Source organism: Littorina saxatilis, linkage group LG16 (assembly GCF_037325665.1).
Source record: "Littorina saxatilis isolate snail1 linkage group LG16, US_GU_Lsax_2.0, whole genome shotgun sequence".
Lineage (NCBI taxonomy): Eukaryota > Metazoa > Mollusca > Gastropoda > Littorinimorpha > Littorinidae > Littorina > Littorina saxatilis.
Window position 1 is genome coordinate 46244128 of NC_090260.1, and position 22976 is coordinate 46267103.

At 43.2% G+C, this 22976-nt stretch overlaps 1 protein-coding gene across 1 annotated transcript in view; it reads left to right on the forward strand.

Moving 5' to 3' along the window:
- Positions 1 to 228: 228 nt before the first annotated feature.
- The window catches only part of LOC138949699 (coronin-2B-like), a gene marked incomplete at its 5' end in the record, with an annotated part of 40605 nt that continues 17857 nt past the window's right edge, over positions 229 to 22976 (forward strand). Inside the window, 10 exon segments of the mRNA XM_070321484.1 lie at positions 229 to 421; positions 1468 to 1584; positions 7845 to 7994; positions 10744 to 10908; positions 11374 to 11490; positions 12860 to 12964; positions 13222 to 13318; positions 15211 to 15323; positions 15843 to 15956; positions 19787 to 19843. Of these exon segments, the coding sequence (XP_070177585.1) occupies positions 229 to 421; positions 1468 to 1584; positions 7845 to 7994; positions 10744 to 10908; positions 11374 to 11490; positions 12860 to 12964; positions 13222 to 13318; positions 15211 to 15323; positions 15843 to 15956; positions 19787 to 19843 (1228 nt within the window).

Genomic DNA, 22976 nt, shown 5'->3' on the forward strand with positions numbered 1-22976 from the left:
AGCTAATGACAATCTTTTCAGAAAATGTTGGAAGTTCTTGTAACAAGTCAAAATTTTGTGCACCAATCAATTAGATTTTACATGCCACTAAAAAAAAATTAATGATTTTACGTTTAAAACAAAAAGAGTCAAGGGAGCAGCCTAATTAAGGTGTGACACTGCAGACACCCAAACCCATCAGTTTTCGCTCGTTTGTTGTTTGTGTTCTTCTCTGTGTTTCCACCAGATGGCGTTTAAGATCCGGTCGTCCAAGTTTCGCCATGTGTTCGGCAGCCCCTGTCGCAAGGAGCACTGCTATGAGAATGTGCGCATCACTCGCAATGCTCACGACTCGAGTTTCTGTGCCGTCAACCCCAAAAGCCTGGCGGTGGTCACAGAGAGCGCAGGGGGTGGAGCTTTCGTCGTCCTGCCGGTGGAGAGGGTGAGTGGTTTGAATCTGTGGATGTGTGTCTTTTGAGAAAATGTATGTATTGCAGTGGTAAATGGTCCTGTGATGTATTAGCTCTTCCTATGAGTGGACACCTCCCTTTAGAGGACACCTTTGGTTGTCCCTTAATTTGTCTATTGTCTTTAAACCTGTCATGAAAGGCCACCTGCACTGTAAGGACACTTTGGGCTTGTCCCGTAAGTGTAATATACTACTCACTCTGATATCTCGCTCTCTCTTGCTCTCTCACTCTCTCTCTCTCTCTCTCTCTCTCTCTCTCTCTCTCTCTCTCTCTCTCTCTGTCTCTTTCTGTCTCTCTCTCTCTCTCTCTCTCTCTCTCTCTCTCTCTCTCTCTCTCTCTCTCTCCCTCCCTCCCCCTACTCCCTCTCTAACATAATCACGAAGACTCACAGGTAACCACTGTAATGTTAACAGAACAGAGCAGTGTGAAGGAGACCCAGACTGAGACTTGTCTGCACACTCAACTGTTTTTGTTTTAAATGTCTAGTGGTGCAGACATGATTGACTTCATCTGAACGTCATGTGCTTAAGTCAGCTTGTTGTTGATTAATGTTTATGGGTGAGTTTGCTACACAGGCACGCATGCATCCACACACACACATGGTGGTGTACATTGTTTCAGGCTGGGTGTGTGGACACCACAGCGGCCTTCTCCCCCTCCCTCCCCCCCCCCACACACACACACGCTGGTTATAAGCTTAATGCTGGTGCACGTTGTTTCAGACAGGGCGTGTGGACATCACAGCACACACACCCCCTACACACCCACACATGCTGGTTATAAACTTATTGCTGGTGCATGTTGTTTCAGACGGGGCGTGTGGTCATCACAGCAACCCCCCCCCCCCCACACACACACACACACACACACACACACGCATGGTGGTAATAAACTTACCGGTGTACGTTGTTTCAGACGGGGCATGTGGACATCATAGCACACACACCCCCCTCCCCCCCCCCCCTCACACACACACCAACACATATGATTATAAACTTACTGGTGCACGTTGTTTCAGACGGGGCGTGTGGACATTACAGCACCCAAGGTGTCGGGCCATGCCGGCGCTGTGCTCGACATCAAGTGGAACCCTTTCAACGACGATTTCATCGCCTCCGCTTCCGAAGACTCCACGGTAATAAACACGTCAACATTTCTTGGCTAAATTTTTGTTCGCTTTCATTTTCATCACTCTATTATATATCTCATTGCAGGAAATCTGAGTAGCTTCCTCCCAGTGAAAAATGCTAGCCACTCCAAGGGTCCCGCTACCCATGTGTTTGGGCCTTTAAGTTTTTCCTTTTGGTCGAATTTCCGTATTTGCAATGGCGGCAAAATGGGTTGGGACAAAAGATATTGTCTCTCAGTCATCACAGTCATTAACTTTGACGCAGATCAGTTTACCCTTACTATTTTGAAGTAATTTTGTACAGTGTACTACTGTATATATATGTCGTGCCAAATTCACGTAATTGCCGATTACGCGTAATGGGCAACATTTTTGCCCATTTCGCGTAATCAGCAAAACGCTGCCCAATACGTGAAATCGGCAGCGTTTTGCCGAAATCGCGTAAAGGCCTCTAAATCTTGCCTATTTCGCGAATTCAGCAGCCGATTACGCGAAATCGGCAGCCGATTACGCGTAATAGGCAAGTTGCCCATTACGCGAAATCGGCAATACTGAGTTTAGTGTGTATGTTTGTTTGTTTGTGTGTGTGTGTGTGTGTGTGTGTGTGTGTGTGTGTGTGTGTGTGTGTGGGTCTGTGTGTGTGTGAGTGTGTGTGTGTGTGTGTGTGTGTGTGTGTGTGTTGTCGTCAATACTGTCCATGACTGTGATAATATACTTTTTAGCACGCACGCACACACACTCGCAAACACACACACACACCCAGTATACTAGTGATGCAAACGAGGCAAACATTTATTTTCGAAACATTTGTTTGTACATTTGCTGTTTTTTGGGTGGCAGTGACTGTGTCTCAATGACTGCTTTCTTTCCCTTTCTGGACATCTCACTCAAAGCAACATTTACACTCAGTTTTGTAGTAAACAACATGCCGAGGTATTTGTACGAGTTGGTTACTCGGACTGCCTCGCCACCATAGGACCATTTCTCGTGAGCTGCAAGGTGGCCTCCCATACGGAACACCATTACATCAGTTTTATCCAAGTTAACTGATAAGCACAGGCGATCTGCTTCTTTTTTTAAATTGTTCAGTTGGTTTTGTAAACTCATGACAGAATTAGACATCAAAACAACATCGTCAGCGAAAAGTAGCAAGAATATCTCCGTCGCACCAGGTATCAACTGTATACCATGTCTTCCCTTACAGGACACTTCTGTTGCCAGTTCATTAATAAAGAAGGAGAACATCAAAGGGCTCAATAAACATCCTTGTTTCACCCCTCTTGGGCATTCAAAATAATCAGAATAATTACATCGGCCACGCACACATGCTTTCACTGATGTGTAAACTGCTGTTAGGGCCTTATACATTTTCCCGTTTACACCACTTTTCCTCAAAACCTCCCATAATGCATTCCTGTTCACAGAGTCAAATGCCTTCTTAAAATCTACAAAAGCTATGTACAGTTTAGTATTCTTTAATAAATGCTTCTGAACAATGCCATATAACAAAAAAAATATGATCAACAGTACTGTAACTTGACCTGAAGCCGGCTTGTTCTTCAATTATTTTTTCCTCTTTCTCAGCCCACTTCGTCAATCTCTTGTTGAGAATGTGTGTATAAACCTTGCTTACAACACTGGTCAAGGCTATGCCACGGTAATTATCCGGTACATCCACGTCTCCTTTCTTATGAATTGGTATGATAATTGATCTTGACCACTCTTCAGGAAATGTTCCCGTGTCAAACAACATGTTGAACAGATCAACAAGAAAGTCCAATACTGTTTCATTGGCATGCTTCAACATTTGGCTCACAATCACATCTAGCCCAGCACTCTTTCCTACTTTTAAATTACGGATACTGTCAATCACTTCTTGCTTTGAAATGTTTTCGCTAAATAATTCATCAACTACTTCCTCCACAACTTCACCGGTATCCTTTTCAACTCCAGACACAAAATCAACGGTGTTAAAAACCTCATCAAAATGTTCGTACCACTGTTCACTTGAGATGCCATGGAAGATTGCTTTCTTTGCGTTCAATGACCGAATAGTTTGCCAAAACACTTTTGGGTCTTTTATGGAATTTTTCAACTTGGCAAGTCTTTCTAAATCAAAATCAAGTTTCTTTCTATACAACAATTCCTTGTACTCTTTGCATTCCTGTACATATTCTTCCCTGCATACCTCATACTTTTGCTTGTTAGCTCTCTGAGCTCGTTTCAGGAACCGTTTTACGACGGCTGTCTAGCGCAGACAATCTTTGTCAAACCATTCGTTTATATCTTTTTTCTTTTTGCCAATCGTCCTAAACATACACGCAGCCGCACAATGGGAGAGAGTGAGAGAGAGAGAGAGAGAGAGAGAGAGAGAGAGAGAGAGAGAGAGAGAGAGAGAGAGAGAGAGAGAGAGATCGACCACACACACACACACACACACACACACACACACACACACACACACACACACACACACACACGCACACACACACTCACACACACACACACACACACACTTAACTTGCTATTGCCGATTTCGCGTAATGGGCAACTTGCCCACTACGCGTAATCGGCTGCCCATTCCGCGTAATCGGCTGCCGAATTCGCGAAATAGGCAAGTTTTAGAGGCGTGTACGCGATTTCGGCAAAACGCTGCCGATTTCACGTATTGGGCAGCGTTTTGCCGATTACGCGAAATGGGCAAAAATATTGCCCATTACGCGTAATCGGCAATTACGTGAATTCGGCACGACATATATATGTTTTGTAGAGTTTTGGGAAAAAATACTCCATTTGAGTCTGCATTACTATTTTCAAATGTGCTGCAACTTAAGTTTATGGTGCTAATGTTAATTGGCATTTGTAACTCCTGGGTTACTCTTTGGTCATCAGATACCGGCATGGTTGGTCTAGTGGTAAGGCGTCCGCCCCGTGATCGGGAGGTCGTGGGTTCGAACCCCGGCCAGGTCATACCTAAGACTTTAAAATTGGCAATCTAGTGGCTGCTCCGCCTGGCGACTGGCATTATGGGGTTAGTGCTAGGACTGGTTGGTCCGGTGTCAGAATAATGTGACTGGGTGAGACATGAAGCCTGTGCTGCGACTTCTGTCTTGTGTGTGGCGCACGTTATATGTCAAAGCAGCACCGCCCTGATATGGCCCTTCGTGGTCGGCTGGGCGTTAAGCAAACAAACAAACAAATTTGGTCATCAGATTACTACCTATTTACTTGATCATTACTCTTCTCAAGTTTTTGGGGTGAATAGGTCTGTCAATGACGGGAGGCAGTCTTCATCTAAGCTTTTCCGGATATAGTTTACTCATTGATTTACATTCAACTGATCTGCTCTTCAATCAATCAGTACACTATGGAACCTTCTCACACCTGTACAGGTGAAGTTGGGGCAGATTCAGACACTAGGGCCTAAAAAGAAAATAGGTGTGGTTACGGTAACCCGACCTAACCTATTTTTAGGGGCCGACCCCATAACTTTTTATTACATTTGTCAAAAAAAAAGAAAGAAGAAAAAAAGAAGAAAAAAACCGAGTGCAGAAAACGCAATGAAAGCGAAAGCGCTCGAGTCGCACACTTATTTCCCTGTCAAGTAGGTTTAATTAAATAATTTGTACACATTAAAAAAAAAAGTTTAAAAAAAAAGTGATTGCCTACCTTCCTACCCTATTTTTTTTGGCTATGTTACCTTACTGCCACAGTATAACAGCATTTTGGTATTGCTGTGCGCCAGGGCAAATTTCGCTTTCTTCGGTAGGTTCACTAATCTGTTCACTGCTCAATCATTTATTGAGATATCTCTTAGATCTTTGGCATGTGGTTTGTTTACACCCTTGGCTATTTTGAGTTATTTCTAATATGCTGACTGTTAGCAAATGATAACAGGGCATGTCGAGAAAAAAGATATCAAGCATGAGCCTTTTAGGCGAATGCTGATATCGTTTGTGAGACATGACTGTTGTTTGCTAACAGTCCGCATATTAGAAATAACGGTTTTTTTACCGTTGAATTCGACCAAAACAAATTTCGAAGCGACCCCGCGAATTAGACAGAACAGCCGCAATGGGATCTTGAGCGCTCCTAGCTGATTATGCCTGTCAGTCAAAGAATTCTCGTGACCTGGGTCAGCCAATCAGAGTAATACTCCTGACGTGATGAATATTCACAGATCAAATGCGTTTGACACACAACAATCTCACAAGATAAACCATGTTCAACATGCGTTTCGGTTGCTTCGCTTTTTCTTGTTGAATAGAGAGCGACAGATTTAGAACTGACTCAAGACGGATGGGAAATGATGTAAAGATACATTTGACGTAACGCGCGTGACGCAATTTCACTTGATTTTCCGAACTTAGGTAATTTAAATTTCAAGTGAGCGGGTCGGCATTTCACACTCAGAGGATGGGCGGTACCTTGCTGTTCCGTAAAGCACCCACCGACAAAACTCGCTTATCGGTATTTTTTAGATAAAGAGAGTATTATCTAACAGCATTTGAAGGGTCATTCTGTAGAATAAATCACGCTGATATTGTTGATTTACATTTTTACTTTGTTTTGTCAATTTTTAGCTTGATACATACAAAAAGGGTCCCTACCTGAACATTATAACATTTAACAGGTCACCTAGAATCCGTCCTGATTGGTCAAAAAGCCATATGGGACACTGAATTGGTAATAATATGTGATAACATGATCATTGGACTTTGTTTGTGATTGTTATAGTAAAAATCGATATAATGACCATTTTTGTCAAAAATTACAGCTTCCAAACTTTCACACACACACACTGCAGCATGTAAAACCGCAGAAAACACAGCTAAAACTGGTGTCAAACATCAGGTACTCACATTACAGCCCATAACAGTATTCTTCTGTGTGGTAATCCATAAATCACTTCTTGTAGAGCTTCCAGAACACTGTATCATTTGAAAACAGGTCTACGAGTTGAGGTCCGACTTTCGGCCGCCATTTTGAATCTTATAGATCAGAAAAAACTTCCAAAAATGTTTGTACCACGTGGTACTAACTTATCTGAACGGTCAATGGGAAAGAACTATGTTTAAAACCCCTACAAGAAGTTGGACAGTGGTTACCTCCCATTTAGTTTTCACAAATGTCATGAAAAGTGCTGATGTAAATGCCACGTACCTAGTACGTGTATGGGCGTATGACAAACCAAACATGACCACGTACCTAGTACGTGCTGGGCAGTGAAGGGGTTAACCACACCTATTTTTTTTTTTTGGCCTAGTCTATTTTCTGGTCTGCTGTTTACCATGTTGTTTTAACTTTAAGGCGCTTTGATCGTTGTGAAAGGCGCAACCCCCACTTTTAAGTTTAAAATGAAAATAATTCCACACACTAGACGGTTCGGGTGTATTAGCCGTGAGTCAAAGGAAGTGAACAGAGTGGAAATACCTTTTCTCCCAAACATGCAGTGATATCAAAGGGGCATGTCTGCATTCTCAGAGCTCAGTTTGACCTTGTGACTTCAGGTCAATTGCCCTATTTTCAGCTGAGACCAGCTGCCTGCCTAATGTGACAGACACTGACCTTCTGACCCCGGGTCAATGACCTGAGTTTTAGAGGGACACCTTTGATGTCTCCCAGGAAACTTTGTCCAGGTCATAGAAGCAGAAACATGCATATCACTAGAAAGGGAGGGGCGGGGATGTAGCTCAGTCGGTAGCGCGCTGGATTTGTATCCAGTTGGCCGCTGTCAGCGTGAGTTCGTCCCCACGTTCGGCGAGAGATTTATTTCTCAGAGTCAACTTTGTGTGCAGACTCTCCTCGGTGTCCGAACACCCCCCGTGTGTACACGCAAGCACAAGACCAAGTGCGCACGAAAAAGATCCTGTAATCCATGTCAGAGTTCGGTGGGTTATAGAAACACGAAAATACCCAGCATGCTTCCTCCGAAAGCAGCGTATGGCTGCCTAAATGGCGGGGTAAAAAACGATCATACACGTAAAATTCCACTTGTGCAAAAAACACGAGTGTACGTGGGAGTTTCAGCCCACGAACGCAGAAGAAGAACTAGAAAGGGAGTGTTTCTTTGACTTTGTATAGCAATGGTGGTACATCTGTACTCTTCTTTAGCCATACACAAGGTGATATGTACCATTCAATAGGGCGCAAGATGAGCAAACAAGTTGCACGTTATAGTCCCAAAAGTACGGTAAGCTCTTCAGGATATAGTTTACTCATTAGTTTACCTTCAGCTCTCATCAAACCATGCCCTACCTGTGCAGGTGAAGCTGTGGCAGATCCCCAAGGACGGGCTGGTCATGCCGCTGACGGAGTGGTGGGTGGACCTGCACGGCCACAGCAGGAGGGTGGGCTACCTGGAGTGGCACCCCACCGCCGAGAACATCCTCCTCTCCGCCGGCTATGACTACAAGGTGGGTACAGTGCAACCCGCTTCTTAAGACCATTCCCCTTTTGGGATATATACTTACTTACTTACTGCCTTTCACGCCTGGTGGCGTGTAGGGCAGCGACAAAGGACCTCCACTTTTGTATGTCTCTTGCAAGCCTTTCCAGGGTCGCCCAGGAGTGGTTGAGGTCCTTTGATTCCCCCTCCACTGTTTTTGGGATATATGTGTTCTACTTAAAGGTGGTCGTCTACATTTTTGCTTTTTTTCAATAATCTTAGGGTTAGATTTCGCTAAAAAGTTATGTCAGATGATGAATGAACCATGGGGAAAAAAGTTATAGAAAAAAAAATATATGTAAAAAAATTTTTATTTTTGGGTAGCGTGACTCGCGCTTCCAATATTGTGTTTTTTGTTTGCTGAGAACATGTGCTTTGCCTAAAAATACTGACCAATCAAATTCATGTCACTATGCTTATAGCCACGCCCAAACAAGTGCAGCAACAGTTTGACACCGGAGCGCTGTCCACGCTTTTTTTTAAACGCACGAAATGCACGGGATTTGAGTGGAGTTTTGCGCTTGGCATTTTCCAAATAAGGATATCCTACTATGAGTACTATGCTGGAATACTACAATGAATTTTCAAACGGCTACACTGGCTTCGTCTTTCCTGATCGAAAGGGGGTGTATTGTTGATATTTGTAGATGATAGACTCTGCATTTTAATGGTCAAATGGCGATTTCGGTATAAAAATGTAGACAAGGACCTTTAAAGTACAAAGGGTTATAAATTGAACATCAAGGTCTGTCCTTTGACGTCACATTTCATGCATACCTGCCCTCAACTGTCACAAAGATACTGTGCTCTCTCTGTATAGGCTGTGTTCTGTATGTGTGTTCACAATTTATTCTGCCTATATTCACAGTGTGTTCAACGAGTGTTCTGAACGTGGAACAGGCGGAGCCAGTGAACATCGTGGACTGCCACAGAGACACCATATTCTTTCTGTAGGCATGTGTTCACCATGTGTTCACCGTGTGTTCACAGGCTGTTATTTGTGTTCACAGTGCACCGTGTGAAACGTGGAGCAAGCAGAGCCAGTGAACATCGTAGACTGCCACAGAGACACCATATTCTCTCTGTAGATTGACTCATGTTCACCATGTGTTCACAGGCTGTTATGTGTTCACAGCCAGTGCATTGTGTAGAGTCCTTTGTACTGGAAACTTGCATTCTCCCAGTAAGGTCATATATTGTACTACGTTGCAAGCCCCTGGAGCAATTTTTTTATTAGTGCTTTTGTGAACAAGAAACAATTAACAAGTGGCTCTATCCCATCTCCCCCTTTCCCCGTCGCGATATAACCTTGAACGGTTGAAAACGACGTTAAACACCAAATAAAGAAAGAAAGCATTGTGTGGAATGTGGAAGAAGCGGAGCCAGTGAAGATCATTTACTTGTCACCGAGACACCATATTCTCTCTGTATAGGCTGTGTTCTGTATGTGTGTTGACAATTTATTCTGCCTATGTTCACAGTGTGTTAAACAAGTGTTTTGTTTCTGTTCACAGTGCATCGTGTGCAACAGGGAACAAGCAGAGCCTGTGAACATCGTCGACTGCCACATAGACACAATTTTCTCTCTGTAGGCATGTGTTCTGTACATGTTCACCATGTGTTCACAGGCTGATATATGTGTTCACAGCCAGTGCATCGTGTGGAACGTGGAAGAAGCGGAGCCAGTAAAGATCATTTACTGTCACCGAGACGCCATATTCTCTCTGTATAGGCTGTGTTCTGTATGTGTGTTAACAATTTATTCTGCCTATGTTCACAGTGTGTTAAACAAGTGTTCTGTTTGTGTATACAGTGCATTGTGTGCAACGTGGAAGAAGCGGAGCCAGTAAAGATCATTTACTGTCACCGAGACGCCATATTATTCTCTCTGTATAGGCTGTGTTCTGTATGTGTGTTAGCATCGTCGCAATATAACCTTCGTGGTTGAAAACGACGTTAAACACCAAATAAAGAAAAGAAAGAAAGTGTGTTAGCACTTTATTCTGCCTATATTCACAGTGTGTTCAACGAGTGTTCTGTTTGTGTATACAGTATACAGTACATTGTGTGGAACAGGGAACAAACAGAACTGGTGAACCTCGTTGACTGCAACAGAGACACCATATTATCTATGTAGGAATGTGTTCTCTATGTGTGTTCACCTTCTTCTTCTTCTGCGTTCGACGGTTGTGTCTAGGGTCGTAGTTCCGCTGCTGTCGTGAACTGGAACGTCGCTTTCAGGTCTTCTGACGTTCCCCAGAGCTTGGTCTCCAGTGTAGCTCCTTCTGGCCAGATCTGGTTCCGCAGCAGAGTGAAGTTTGTGCATGTATTCAATACATGTTCTACTGTCTGGTCGGCCGCCCCACAATCGCACAATGCCGACTCTGCTACGCCGATCCTTTTCAGGTGCGCTTTAAAGCCGCAGTGCCCTGTACGCAGCCGGAAGATGGCAGTCTGCTCTGCACGGCTGAGGCGGTGGATGGGGTCTTGGTCTGGCTTGTAGCCTCCGTTTCTTTCTTTGAATGCTGTCTTCCAGCGATGCTTGATGAGTGTGTTCACCATTTATCCTGCCTTTGTCCACAGTGCATCATGTGGAACGTGGAGCAAGCGGAGCCAGTGAACATCGTGGACATCATATTCTCTTCATGGGAATCGTTTTGAATGTGTGTTCTCTATGCGTTCACAATATGTTCACCAAGTGTTCTGTGTGTTCACAGTGCATCGTGTGGAACGTGGAACAGGCGGAGCCAGTGAACATCGTGGACTGCCACAGAGACACCATCTTCTCCATATCGTGGAACAGGGACGGCAGCCTGTTCGCCACCACCAGCAAGGACAAGAAACTGCGCACCATCGACCCCAGGACGTGCGCCGTTGCTTGCGTGAGTAAGGTTGACCTTTAACCCAACGCCTCCCAGAGCACCCAATATCGCCACCTAGATGATGGCCACACTGGCCTAGTGGATAAGACGCAGGCCTTTATTAAAGGGGTTAAAGGGGCAGTGTGAGCGTTCGAATCCTGGCTGCGACTGAAGATTTTTCTTGTCTCCCAGGTCAACTTATGTGCAGACCTGCTAGTGCTTTATCTCCCATTTGTGTGTACACGCAAGCACAAGACCAAGTGCGCATGGAAAAGATCCTGTAATCCACGTCAGAGTTCGGTGGGTAATAGAAACACAAAAATACCCAGCATGCTTTCCCTGAAATTGGCATATGGTTGCCTGTTCCAATGGTGGGGTAAAAAACGGTCATACACATAAAAATCTACTCGTGCTAAAAACATGAGTGAACGTGGGAGTTTTAGCCCATGAACGAAGAAGTAAGAGTGAAAGTTGTTGTGTTTGCAGGAAGCTCAGTGCCACAAGGGACCCAAGGCATCCAAGGTGGTGTTCGTGGACAACAACAAGATGGTCACCACAGGATTCTCACAGATGAGCGAACGACAACTCGCCTTGTGGGACCTCGTAAGTCATCAACTTCAAAAGGGATAAAATGCTTATGTTCCCGAGTCAAAACAATTTTAAACATTTAAAATTAGAGAGGTCTTCTTGTCACAGTTACCACTGAAGATTTGCTTTTTGTTTTTTTGACCTACCCTTACAGAAAAGAAAAATTGCAGCGAGTTCGCCAAACAGATCATGTGTACGGCAGCAAGTCACAGGTCGCTGCTATCAGTGATGTTGGGGAGAGCATGGCTGGTTGCGGTGACTATAGGTCATGGCAAGATCGCAGCAACAGCTGTATAGGTGATGGACAACGTGTCTTAGCCGCGACCTAGTCGCAGCAAGATCGCAGTAACGCTAGTCTTTGCTTGGGAGATTGCCACAAAATGGAAGCAGCAGCTGAACAGTTAATTTGCTATCTATCGCCGCTTGCTGCAACCTAGTCACAGCAAGATTGTAGGAACTCAAGAGTGCTTGTTCAAGAGCTTGCATGAAAATTGCGACTATAGCTGCGATGTTTTCATAAACTAGTACCGTATTTTACGGACTCTAAGGCGCAACTTTTTTCTGAATCTTGACCCCTGCGGTCCTGCCTTTGATCTCACCGCACACGGCGGGCGGGGATGTAGCTCAGTCGGTAGCGCGCTGGATTTGTATCCAGTTGGCCGCTGTGAGCGTGAGTTCGTCCCCACGTTCAGCGAGAGATTTATTTCTCAGCGTCAACTTTGTGTGCAGACTCTCCTCGGTGTCCGAACTCCCCCGTGTGTACACGCAAGCACAAGACCAAGTGCGCACGAAAAAGATCCTGTAATCCATGTCAGAGTTCGGTGGGTTATAGAAACACGAAAATACCCAGCATGCTTCCTCTGAAAGCGGCGTATGGCTGCCTAAATGGCGGGGTAAAAACGGTCATGCACGTAAAAGCCGTGGGAGTTTCAGCCCATGAACGAGCAAACAAACAAACCGCACACGGCACACCAGTGTTTCTTCTCAGACATGAAAGGAGACTGACCCTCTCATAGATCATAGATAAAACTCAGTCATTGACCCCGGTGCAGGGCAAGTTTCCTCTCTCAGATTTGAAAGGGGAACCACTTCTCATAGCTAAAACTGGGTCATTGACCCCGGGGGAAGAAGGTCCATGTCTGTAAACAAGGCCACCCAGCTATCACAATGGACCTGCCTTTGATGGTTCAGATAGTGAGCAGAGGGCTAAATTCTCTATGACGATTGATTGATTGATTGCATGTTTCCAAATATGTGAAGTATTCTTAGAATGCATGATCTACATCACTTTAGTAGTTTAGCAAAATGAATGATATTGATCTTGATGAATGTAATGTTAAATTTGTGGAGACGTTATTGAGAGTTGTCCCCCCTGTGTTGACAGAGACAGTCCAAGACATCGCTACACACTGTGGACTTGGACTCCTCTTGTGGAGTTATCCTTCCTTACTTTGACTATGACACAAGAGTTGTCTTCCTTGCTGGCAAGGTAAGTTAATGGACTGGAGTAAAAGCAAAAGATATCTATATGCCCCTCTTTGAAAGAATAATCACTGTAATAAGTGTTAACGCATAAAATTAAGGCAATAAAGTAATTAAAATTAAAATGAAAAAAAAAAATCAAACTAGGTTCTGGTGTTTTGCCCACATATGCTTGCTTCTTGCAAAGTATGAAATTATTCCATCTTGTGAATGCCAGCGCTTACTTCCCTTTGTTTATCGAAAAGTGTTTTGATTTTGCTACAGGGTGACGGCAACATCCGTTACTACGAGGTGTCGGACAGCGACTCCAGCTTGTACTTCCTCAACACGTACCAGGCGTCCTCACCGCAGAGAGGCCTGGGTAAGTTGTTTTATTGTTACACAGTTTCTTCATGTGTTTGTTACTTTGGTTTGGTAATTTATTCACGATTTACAGTAGGGTTTTGGACTTGGCACATGGGGGCCACCATTATTAGTCTCGGCTTTCCCATTTGTTGGGGGATCTGAAACTTCTGGTTCTTTTAGAAAGAAAAAGAAAGAAAAAGGTTATTTTTTGACTCACATGCGAAGCAAAAGTGAGTCTATGTACTCACCCGAGTCGTCCGTCCGTCCGTCCGGACGTCCGGACGTCCGGACGTCCGGAAAACTTTAACGTTGGATATTTCTTGGACACTATTCAGTCTATCAGTACCAAATTTGGCAAGATGGTGTATGATGACAAGGCCCCAAAAAACATACATAGCATCTTGACCTTGCTTCAAGGTCAAGGTCGCAGGGGCCATAAATGTTGCCTAAAAAACAGCTATTTTTCACATTTTTCCCATTTTCTCTGAAGTTTTTGAGATTCAATACCTCACCTATATATGATGTATAGGGCAAAGTAAGCCCCATCTTTTGATACCAGTTTGGTTTACCTTGCTTCAAGGTCAAGGTCACAGGAGCTCTTCAAAGTTGGATTGTATACATATTTTGAAGTGACCTTGACCCTGAACTATGGAAGATAACTGTTTCAAACTTAAAAATGATGTGGGGCACATGTTATGCTTTCATCATGAGACACATTTGGTCACATATGATCAAGGTCAAGGTCACTTTGACCCTTATGAAATGTGACCAAAATAAGGTAGTGAACCACTAAAAGTGACCATATCTCATGGTAGAAAGAGCCAATAAGCACCATTGTACTTCCTATGTCTTGAATTAACAGCTTTGTGTTGCATGACCTTGGATGACCTTGACCTTGGGTCAAGGTCACATGTATTTTGGTAAGAAAAATGTGTAAAGCATGTGAGTCGTATGGGCTTTGCCCTTCTTGTTCAATTGTGTATTAGACTGTTGGTGGACGGGCGCTGTGGCGGGGTGGTAAGACGTCGGCCTCTTAATTGGAAGGTCGAGGGTTCGAATCCCGGCCGCGGCCGCCCGGTGGGTTAAGTGTGGAGATTTTTCCGATCTCCCAGGTCAACTTATGTGCAGACCTGCTTGTGGCTTATCCCCCTTCGAACCGGCACGGTTGGCCTAGTGGTAAGGCGTCCGCCCCATGATCGGGAGGTCGTGGGTTCGAACCCCGGCCGGGTCATACCTAAGACTTTGAAATTGGCAATCTAGTGGCTGCTCCGCCTGGCGTCTGGCATTATGGGGTTAGTGCTAGGACTGGTTGGTCCGGTGTCAGAATAATGTGACTGGGTGAGACATGAAGCCTGTGCCGCGACTTCTGTCTTGTGTGTGGCGCACGTTATATGTCAAAGCAGCACCGCTCTGATATGGCCCTTCGTGGTCGGCTGGGCGTCAAGCAAACAAACCAACCAACAACATCCCCCTTTGTGTACACACGCAAGCACAAGACCAAGTGCGCACGGAAAAGATCCTGTAATCCATGTCAGAGTTCGGTGGGTTATAGAAACACGAAAATACCCAGCATGCTTCCTCCGAAAGCGGCGTATGGCTGCCTCAATGGCGGGGTAAAGACTGTCATACACGTAAAATTCCACTCGTGCGAAAACACGAGTGTACATGGAAGTTTCAGCCCACGAACGCAGAAGAAGAAGAAGAAGACTGTTGGTGCATGAGGGGTCCAAAACCTGTAAAAATGGAACCAAACAGACTCACTGTGCTGTACTGAGACGCAATGTCCAGCTTACACAATATCATAAAGCGACATATGTCACGACAACTAGTGTATTGGTTAAAAGTGGGATTAATGTACAGTGTACTAATGATATGATTTTCATGTCAAATCTGATTGGCTGGCTGCAGGTGTGATGCCAAAGAGAGGCTGCGACGTGCGGAAATGTGAAATCACTCGGTTCTACAAACTGCATGCGGCTAAAAACCTGGTGGAGCCTATTTCTATGATAGTGCCACGCAAGGTATGTTACGTTTTCAGTTTTGGTATTCATTATTCCTCCGAAAACAGAGTATGACTGCCTAAGTGGCAGGGGCTGGGGGGGTGGGGGGGGGGGGTGGGGATGGGAACAGTCGTTACCTGTAAAAGCTCACTTGTGCAGAACACAAGTGCACATCAGAGACGCAGCCAACGAACACTGAAGAAGAAGACTTAGTGATTGAACTTATTGGGGGTGAATGACTGACAGTATAGTCATAAAACTAGCCCGTCAGCACATAAACATGGTGGGTTTTTTCCAGAAAGGAGTAATTTAATGACAAGAAAAGCAGACAGATGCTGAGACTGAACCATGGAAAGAACGACAGGCAGACGCGGAGGGTGGGGGTAGGTTGGGGTGGAGGTTTTTGGCTGGTGGGGATGGGTGGGGGACAGGGAGGGGGGGGGGGGGAGGGGGGTGGAGGGGGGTGGGGAGTAAAGGGGCGATGGCGGGAGTCTTTAAAGGGGGGTTCCACTGTAAAATGTTCACCTTTTCTCTTTCCAGTCTGACGTGTTCCAAGAAGATGTGTTCCCTGCAACGGCAAGCACCATTCCCTCGTTACGAGCCGACGAGTGGATAGCCGGCCAGAACAGGGAACCCATATTGGTCTCCTTGCAGGTATAGTTCATCACCATAGCGATAGGTTTGTAAAACAGAAACAGCTGTCGTGTCACATTTCCTTTTAGTTCATTCCCTTTTATGCACAGCTGCCGACTTTGAGCGTAGGATGCTAGTACGTTTTAAGACAAATTGCTATGCGAGTGTAGTATGCTTCGTATGGTATTTTTATCTGTTGTCTTATTATTTGTTTTGTCTTTTAATGTGCACCACACTGAAATTTCTCTGTATGAGATAATAAAGTATTCGTATTCGTATTCGTATTCGTATTCGTATGCTGTTACGCCAAGCTTAGAATTGCTACGCGGTCAGAATTTTTCTCGTAGAGCCTTGTCCGCACTGAAAAGTGGCACTGCAGACACTCTCTTTTGGCCGTTATGATTTTAGACAATGCTACACTAAAACACGCTACGCTGAAAATTCCCCAAAAATGTCAATTGCTGCACGTGAGGAATGACAAGGGTTGGCAGGTGTGCGTTTGTAACATCTCACCACAGGTGTGTTTGTAACATCTCACCACAGGTGTGTTTGTAACATCTCACCACAGGTGTGTTTGTAACATCTCACCACAGGTGTGTTTGTAACATCTCACCACAGGTGTGTTTGTAACATCTCACCACAGGTGTGCTTGTAACATCTTACCACAGGTGTGCTTGTAACATCTTACCACAGGTGTGCTTGTAACATCTCACCACAGGTGTGTTTGTAACATCTCACCACAGGTGTGTTTGTAACATCTCACCACAGGTGTGTTTGCAGTGGGTATAATTCTCTGTAGCTAGCTTAATCCAGCATTTCTTTATATACAGTGGTACCCCCCGCGGGTTAGGGGGAGTCCCATATTGGTTGGGACGAGAAAGAATTTACCCGATGCTCCCCAGCATGTCGAAAGAGGCGACTAACGGGGTCTGTTTCTCCTTTTACCCTTGTTAAGTGTTTCTTGTATAGAATATAGTCAATTTTTGTAAAGATTTTAGTCAAGCAGTATGTAAGAAATGATTAAGTCCTTTGTACTGGAAACTTGCATTCTCCCAGTAAGGTCATATGTTGTACTACGTTGCAAGCCCCTGGAGCAAATTTTTGATTAGTGCTTTTGTGAACAAGAAACAATTGACAAGTGGCTCTATCCCATCTTCCCCGTCGCGATATAACCTTCGTGGTTGAAAACGACATAAAACACCAAATAAAGAAAGATATACAGTGGCACCTGTGATGAAAGGACACGCTTGGCCTAACAAAAGTGTCCCTACATTACAGGTGGCCTGTCATGACAGGTATATTTGGTAAAGATGATAGGTAAAGGGACAATGGACAGGTGTCCTCTCGTCCGGGGGGTCTCTTGTGGCAGGTTACCACTGTACACAGTCTAGATTTATTATAGGTCAAGGGGAAAAAAGTCAATGTTTCTGAATCCCAGACTAACTCTATTTATAAAAAAAATATCCTCCCAATTGAAGCCCTAGAACTTTGTTTTACCCATTCAACTTTTTTTTATTTATTTAAAAAAAAAAGACAATACTCGATTATGCAGACTTTACAAGGAAAGTTTCTGGCTCCTTTAACGTTAAATAAAAAGTCACATGCACCTGTGGAAATAAAAAATTTTTTTTTTAAATGATGAAAAAAGTCCCGTTTTTGATCGCTCTTGCAATCATCTACACCTGCAGCAGTAGGAATAGCAGATCTTACGAAATATGCATGGTCGCTAAGCAAAACAATCTGTTCAGGGGAGATAATTGATTTGAATTTCTTATTGTATGTAAAAGTTGCAAAGTTTTGCCTTTTGTGATTTTTTCAATTTATTTTTAATTTTCATTCGGCCCGTCCGTTTTTGTTTTGTCGATTTTGAGGGTACCCTTATATGAGCGGCGGTCACATGATCCTTGTAAAAGAAATATTTTATTCCAAAGGTGATCCTGATAGTTAAGTGAACGACCTTTACTAGCAAATAAAGTTTTAATGAAATGACACGACAATTTATGCTTTAATTTGGGTTCGAAATTTGTTGCAATAATTCTTTGGCCAAGCTTATTTGAATTGTGTATAGGTTAGATTCTCTACGTATGCTGAATCCTCGCGTCCCCTAATTGGCGTAGAGGCGCGTCCCCCGGGTGGTGGATGGGGGAGCCTTCTCTACTAACTTCTGAGAGAAGGTCGCATCACTCTCGATGCCGTGAACCTAATTAGGATCTTTTTCTTGTTTCTTCTCTATTTCTGCCTCCCCAAAGTCCTTTTACTTTCTTTTTCTCACCCATAAAATTCTTCACTTATTACCCTTGTTAAGTGGTTCTTGTATAGAATATAGTCAATGTTTGTGAAGATTTTAGTCAAGCAGTATGTAAGAAATGTTTAGTCCTTTGTACTGGAAACTTGCATTCTCCCAGTAAGGTCATATATTGTACTACGTTGCAAGCCCCTGGAGCAGTTTTTTGGTTGGTGCTTTTGTGAACAAGAAACACTTAACAAGTGGCTCTATTCCATCTCCCCCCTTTCCCCTATCCCATCTCCCCCCTTTCCCTCGTCGCGATATAACCTTCGTGGTTGAAAACGACGTTAAACACCAAATAAAGAAAGAAAGAAAGAAAGTATGCTGAATAGAATATTGCTCTTTGCTGTCTTCAGTGTTGGTAGGGTTAGTGTAGCTTTCACGTTTCTTCTTTGCTTGCTAGCTTTTACATCATTTATGTGTATTGTATTTTTCTTCCCCCACCCAAAGTTTTTCTTTTTACAGCTTTTTTGCGTCATTCCTTGTCCTGAATTTTATTCACATTAAGCGTTAATTTCAGTTACTGGTTTTTTCCAACTTTTAAATTCATGAATATTGGGTATGCATGCAGATTTGGGTATCCTATGTTAATAGTGATGTATTCACCTTGTAGAATTGTAGGTATACATGTATTACGTTTTATTCTGTTTTATTGAATAGAACTTCTTGCATCACAATTATGAGCAAACAGAAAATTAATGTTTCAAAATAAGAACAGGACTGAGTCACTTTGACTGAAGATTTAGTCATTCAGATGGACTTGTTGTTTTACTTAGTTGAAAGTCATACAGTTTGCAAAGAAAGACACATGTAACATGTATGGTAGTGGATTCTGTAAAATGTGAAGATTTCTCATTTGAACGCTCATTGTTAGATTAATGAGAAATATTCTGCATTTTTGTTTCGCATGTTTTATATAATCAGATATATATATATATATATATATTCGTATATATATTTTACCAGTGAAAGATACAGAAAGTAAGTTTCTTTTTGTGTAATATTCTACATGTATCAAATTTCAGCTGTGTTTTAGAGACTAATTAGGCATTATCAAGAACAAATCCAGAAACTAGGGTCTTATTAGTTTGCATCAAGTTCTACTGGTTGTTTAAGAGATTAAATATGGTTAAAAAAAATGCAGACATTGTTATAGTTTTACTTCTGTTGTGTTTTAAAGACCAGTGAAAAAAGCAGAAATTAAGGTCTTCATTGGTGTCAATTTTGGCTCTTTTTTGTGTGGACTTTATATGCATACCAATCGAAAATGCAGGATTCAGTTACAGTCTGAGCAAGGTTTTGATTTTATGGGAGCAGTGAATAATAATGGATACTGACTGCTTTGAAAGCTAATACTGACAGATACAGAAATTAAGTAAGGTCTTAATTAGTGTCAATTTGTGCCTTTTTTTAGGCTTTTATTTGCATACCAGTCAAGAATGCAAGATTCTAGTGAGTTACAAGGATTTTATTTTATGGAAGCAATGAATATGGATGCTGACTGCTTTGAAAGCTAACACTGACACAGTACACTAAACGGTCACATGTTCTGTTGTTTGACTAGGATGGGCACGTCACAAATAATCCCAAAATCACCACCTCTAAGGCCGTGCAGAAACAGGTAATTGTCATGTTTTCACGTTTGTGGCCACAGTAACGTCTGCTTCAAGTGTGAACATTGAGTTTGCTGTGAATACAGTGGAACCCCCCTTTTAAGACCTCTACAAATCTGGGAAAATCAGGTCTTAAAAAGGAGGGAGTCTTAAAATGGGGGTAATTTTACAGAGGTCATGAACAGGAAGTCTGAGAAAACAGGGTCTTAAAATGGAGGGAGACTCTTAAATTGGGGGGGGGGGGGGGGGGGGGGGGGTAGGGGGGGTCTTAAAAGGGGGTTCCACTGTAGACAATCCGTGTTCGGAAATAACTCTGTCGGGTTTGTATGAGTTGTGAAAGAGTTTGTTTGTTTGTTTGTTTGTTTGTTTGTTTGTTTGTTTGTTTGTTCGTGGGCTGAAACTCACACGGCTTTTACGTGTATGACCGTTTTTACCCCGCCATTTAGGCAGCCATACGCCGCTTTCGGAGGAAGCATGCTGGGTATTTTCGTGTTTCTATAACCCACCGAACTCTGACATGGATTACAGGATCTTTTTCGTGCGCACTTGGTCTTGTGCTTGCGTGTACACACGGGGGGTGTTCGGACACCGAGGAGAGTCTGCACACAAAGTTGACTCTGAGAAATAAATCTCTCGCCGAACGTGGGGACGAACTCACGCTGACAGCGTCCAACTGGATACAAATCCAGCGCGCTACCGACTGAGCTACATCCCCGCCCTGTTGTGAAAGAGTAAAACCCTGAAGCTTGATTTCAGCGAGACGAACAATCCACATGTTTCTGACACACCCCTTTACAAGTGACAGTGAGTCAGGCCTGTGGATTGTTTTTTCCCACTGAAAGCAAGGGTATTCACTCTTTTACATTACCCATGCAAACCTGACCGAGTTATTTCCGGAATTGGACTATTAATAATAATCCAGTTTTATAACCGATAAAGGGCAGTATTTTGGAAGCATTACAGACACAGATAATATTAATATTTTGCCTTGTGACGATCAGTTTATAATGTTTTTTGTGTGCTGTGAATAAAAACGTTAAATGACGAAGAAACAGTGCTGTTAATTAATTAATCAGCATGCTTTGATGAAAGAAGTTTTAAAGAAGGGAGTTTCTGTTGATAGAATTATTTGTGCATGTTCATGTATTGATTTTTCCTTTCTGAATGAAGATTTACCCTTGATTTTCACCCGCTTTTTGCCCAGATACAATGTATTAAGGTTTTTTCTTCAAATTTCTTGCTTCTTGTTCTATCTTTGCTAGCTTTTCAGAAAATCACTTTCAGATGTAATGGATGGATTCCAGAAATAACTCTTGTCAGGTCAAGGTTGTGGAAGAGTTGCTTTTCCCTGGAAACATTGAGGCAAGCTACACGTGACTTTGCAATCACTGTGGTTGCTCGATCTCAGTGCACTACTGAGGGACGCGATCACATCGGCAGTGCCAATTCTTGGCTCCAGTGTGCGCTAACTTTCAAACGAAAAGAGCGTTATATTGAGCGGACAGAGCAGAAAGCATAGATCAGTGCAAGTTAAATTAAAATTAATAGATAAATAAAATAACAAAATAGATAAAAATGAAAGAAAAAAAGTTTAAAAAATCCTCACTGGAATGTCAGTTGTTTACATGATTTCACTGGCACAAATCGCCGCCACTTTCGTAGTCACGCTGTTCGCTAGTGATTGACCTACAATTTCATGTGTGGCTTGCCTCAGTGTTGCCAAGGAAATTGAAGTAAGGAAGGGCGGGGATGTAGCTCAGTCGGTACCGCGCTGGATTTGTATTCAGTTGGCCGCTGTCAGCGTGAGTTCGTCCCCACGTTCGGCGAGAGATTTATTTCTCAGAGTCAACTTTGTGTGCAGACTCTCCTCGGTGTCCGAACACCGCCGTGTGTACACGGCAAGCACAAGACCAAGTGCGCACGAAAAAGATCGTGTAATCCATGTCAGAGTTCGGTGGGTTATAGAAACACGAAAATACCCAGCATGCTTCCTCCGAAAACGGCGTATGGCTGCCTAAATGGCGGGGTAAAAAACGGTCATACACGTAAAATTCCACTCGTGCAAAAAACACGAGTGTACGTGGGAGTTTCAGCCCACGAACGCAGAAGAAGAAGAAGAAGAAGAAGTAAGGAAAAGCAACTCTCCCACAACCCATACAAACTTGACAGAGTTATTTCCGGAATTCGTTTGTTGGCCTTGAAAAACAGTGCATCATTTATTTTTTTTTTTTTGTTGCTTTCTCTGATTGCTGTGCTTGCTAGGAATGCAGACACGTCTTTCTTCACATTTTCTTTTCCCTGTTAGTCTAGTATATCAGTTGTGTGTGTTCTTGAATTTAATATTCACATTTTTATTGATTGGGCTGGTTTGATTGCAAGGCGTACACATACTCAGTGTTTTCAAGCTTACTTTTAACATGAAGAGAGCAGTAAGTGCAGTTAATATAAAAGTACATCCATACACATGAAAATGCAATCAAACTGATGCTCACATGGTGCACATACACACACACGCACACACATGCATGCATGTACACACACACACATACACGCACGCACACGCACACACACACACATACATGCATGCACACACATGCACGCACGCACGCACACACACACCCGCATGCACACACACACGCATGCATGCACGCACACACACACATACATATACACACACAGACAGATGAACAGGCAGGGACAATCACAGATTGTAGTCCCACACATTGCATCCACAATGTTTAAGACAATGTGTCTCACGGTGCTTTAATAATATGTGTGCAGTTTGTTTGGTCAGCAAATTGTGTCTGAGCGTTGGTGCATGTAATAATCATAGTTAAACGAAAGAGAAGGTCTGTGTGTGTAAGATATGTATCAATGTTTCTCTGTGAGTGTATCCATGCACTCGGTGTAAGGCAAAAAAAAATAAAAAATCAATTTTCCGATTCCTCAACTGAACCTAATTTTTCCTCCCCACCCTCACATTATTTTTACCCTGAAAAAAAATAAATTAAAAAAACACGATTTTGCAGGCTTGGCAAGAAAAGTTGCTCTTTTCCGACATCCAGAGGACACAGCTTACACGATTTGCGACCAATAAAAAGCCATATGCTCCTGTGTACAAAAAAAACCAAAAAAAAGGAA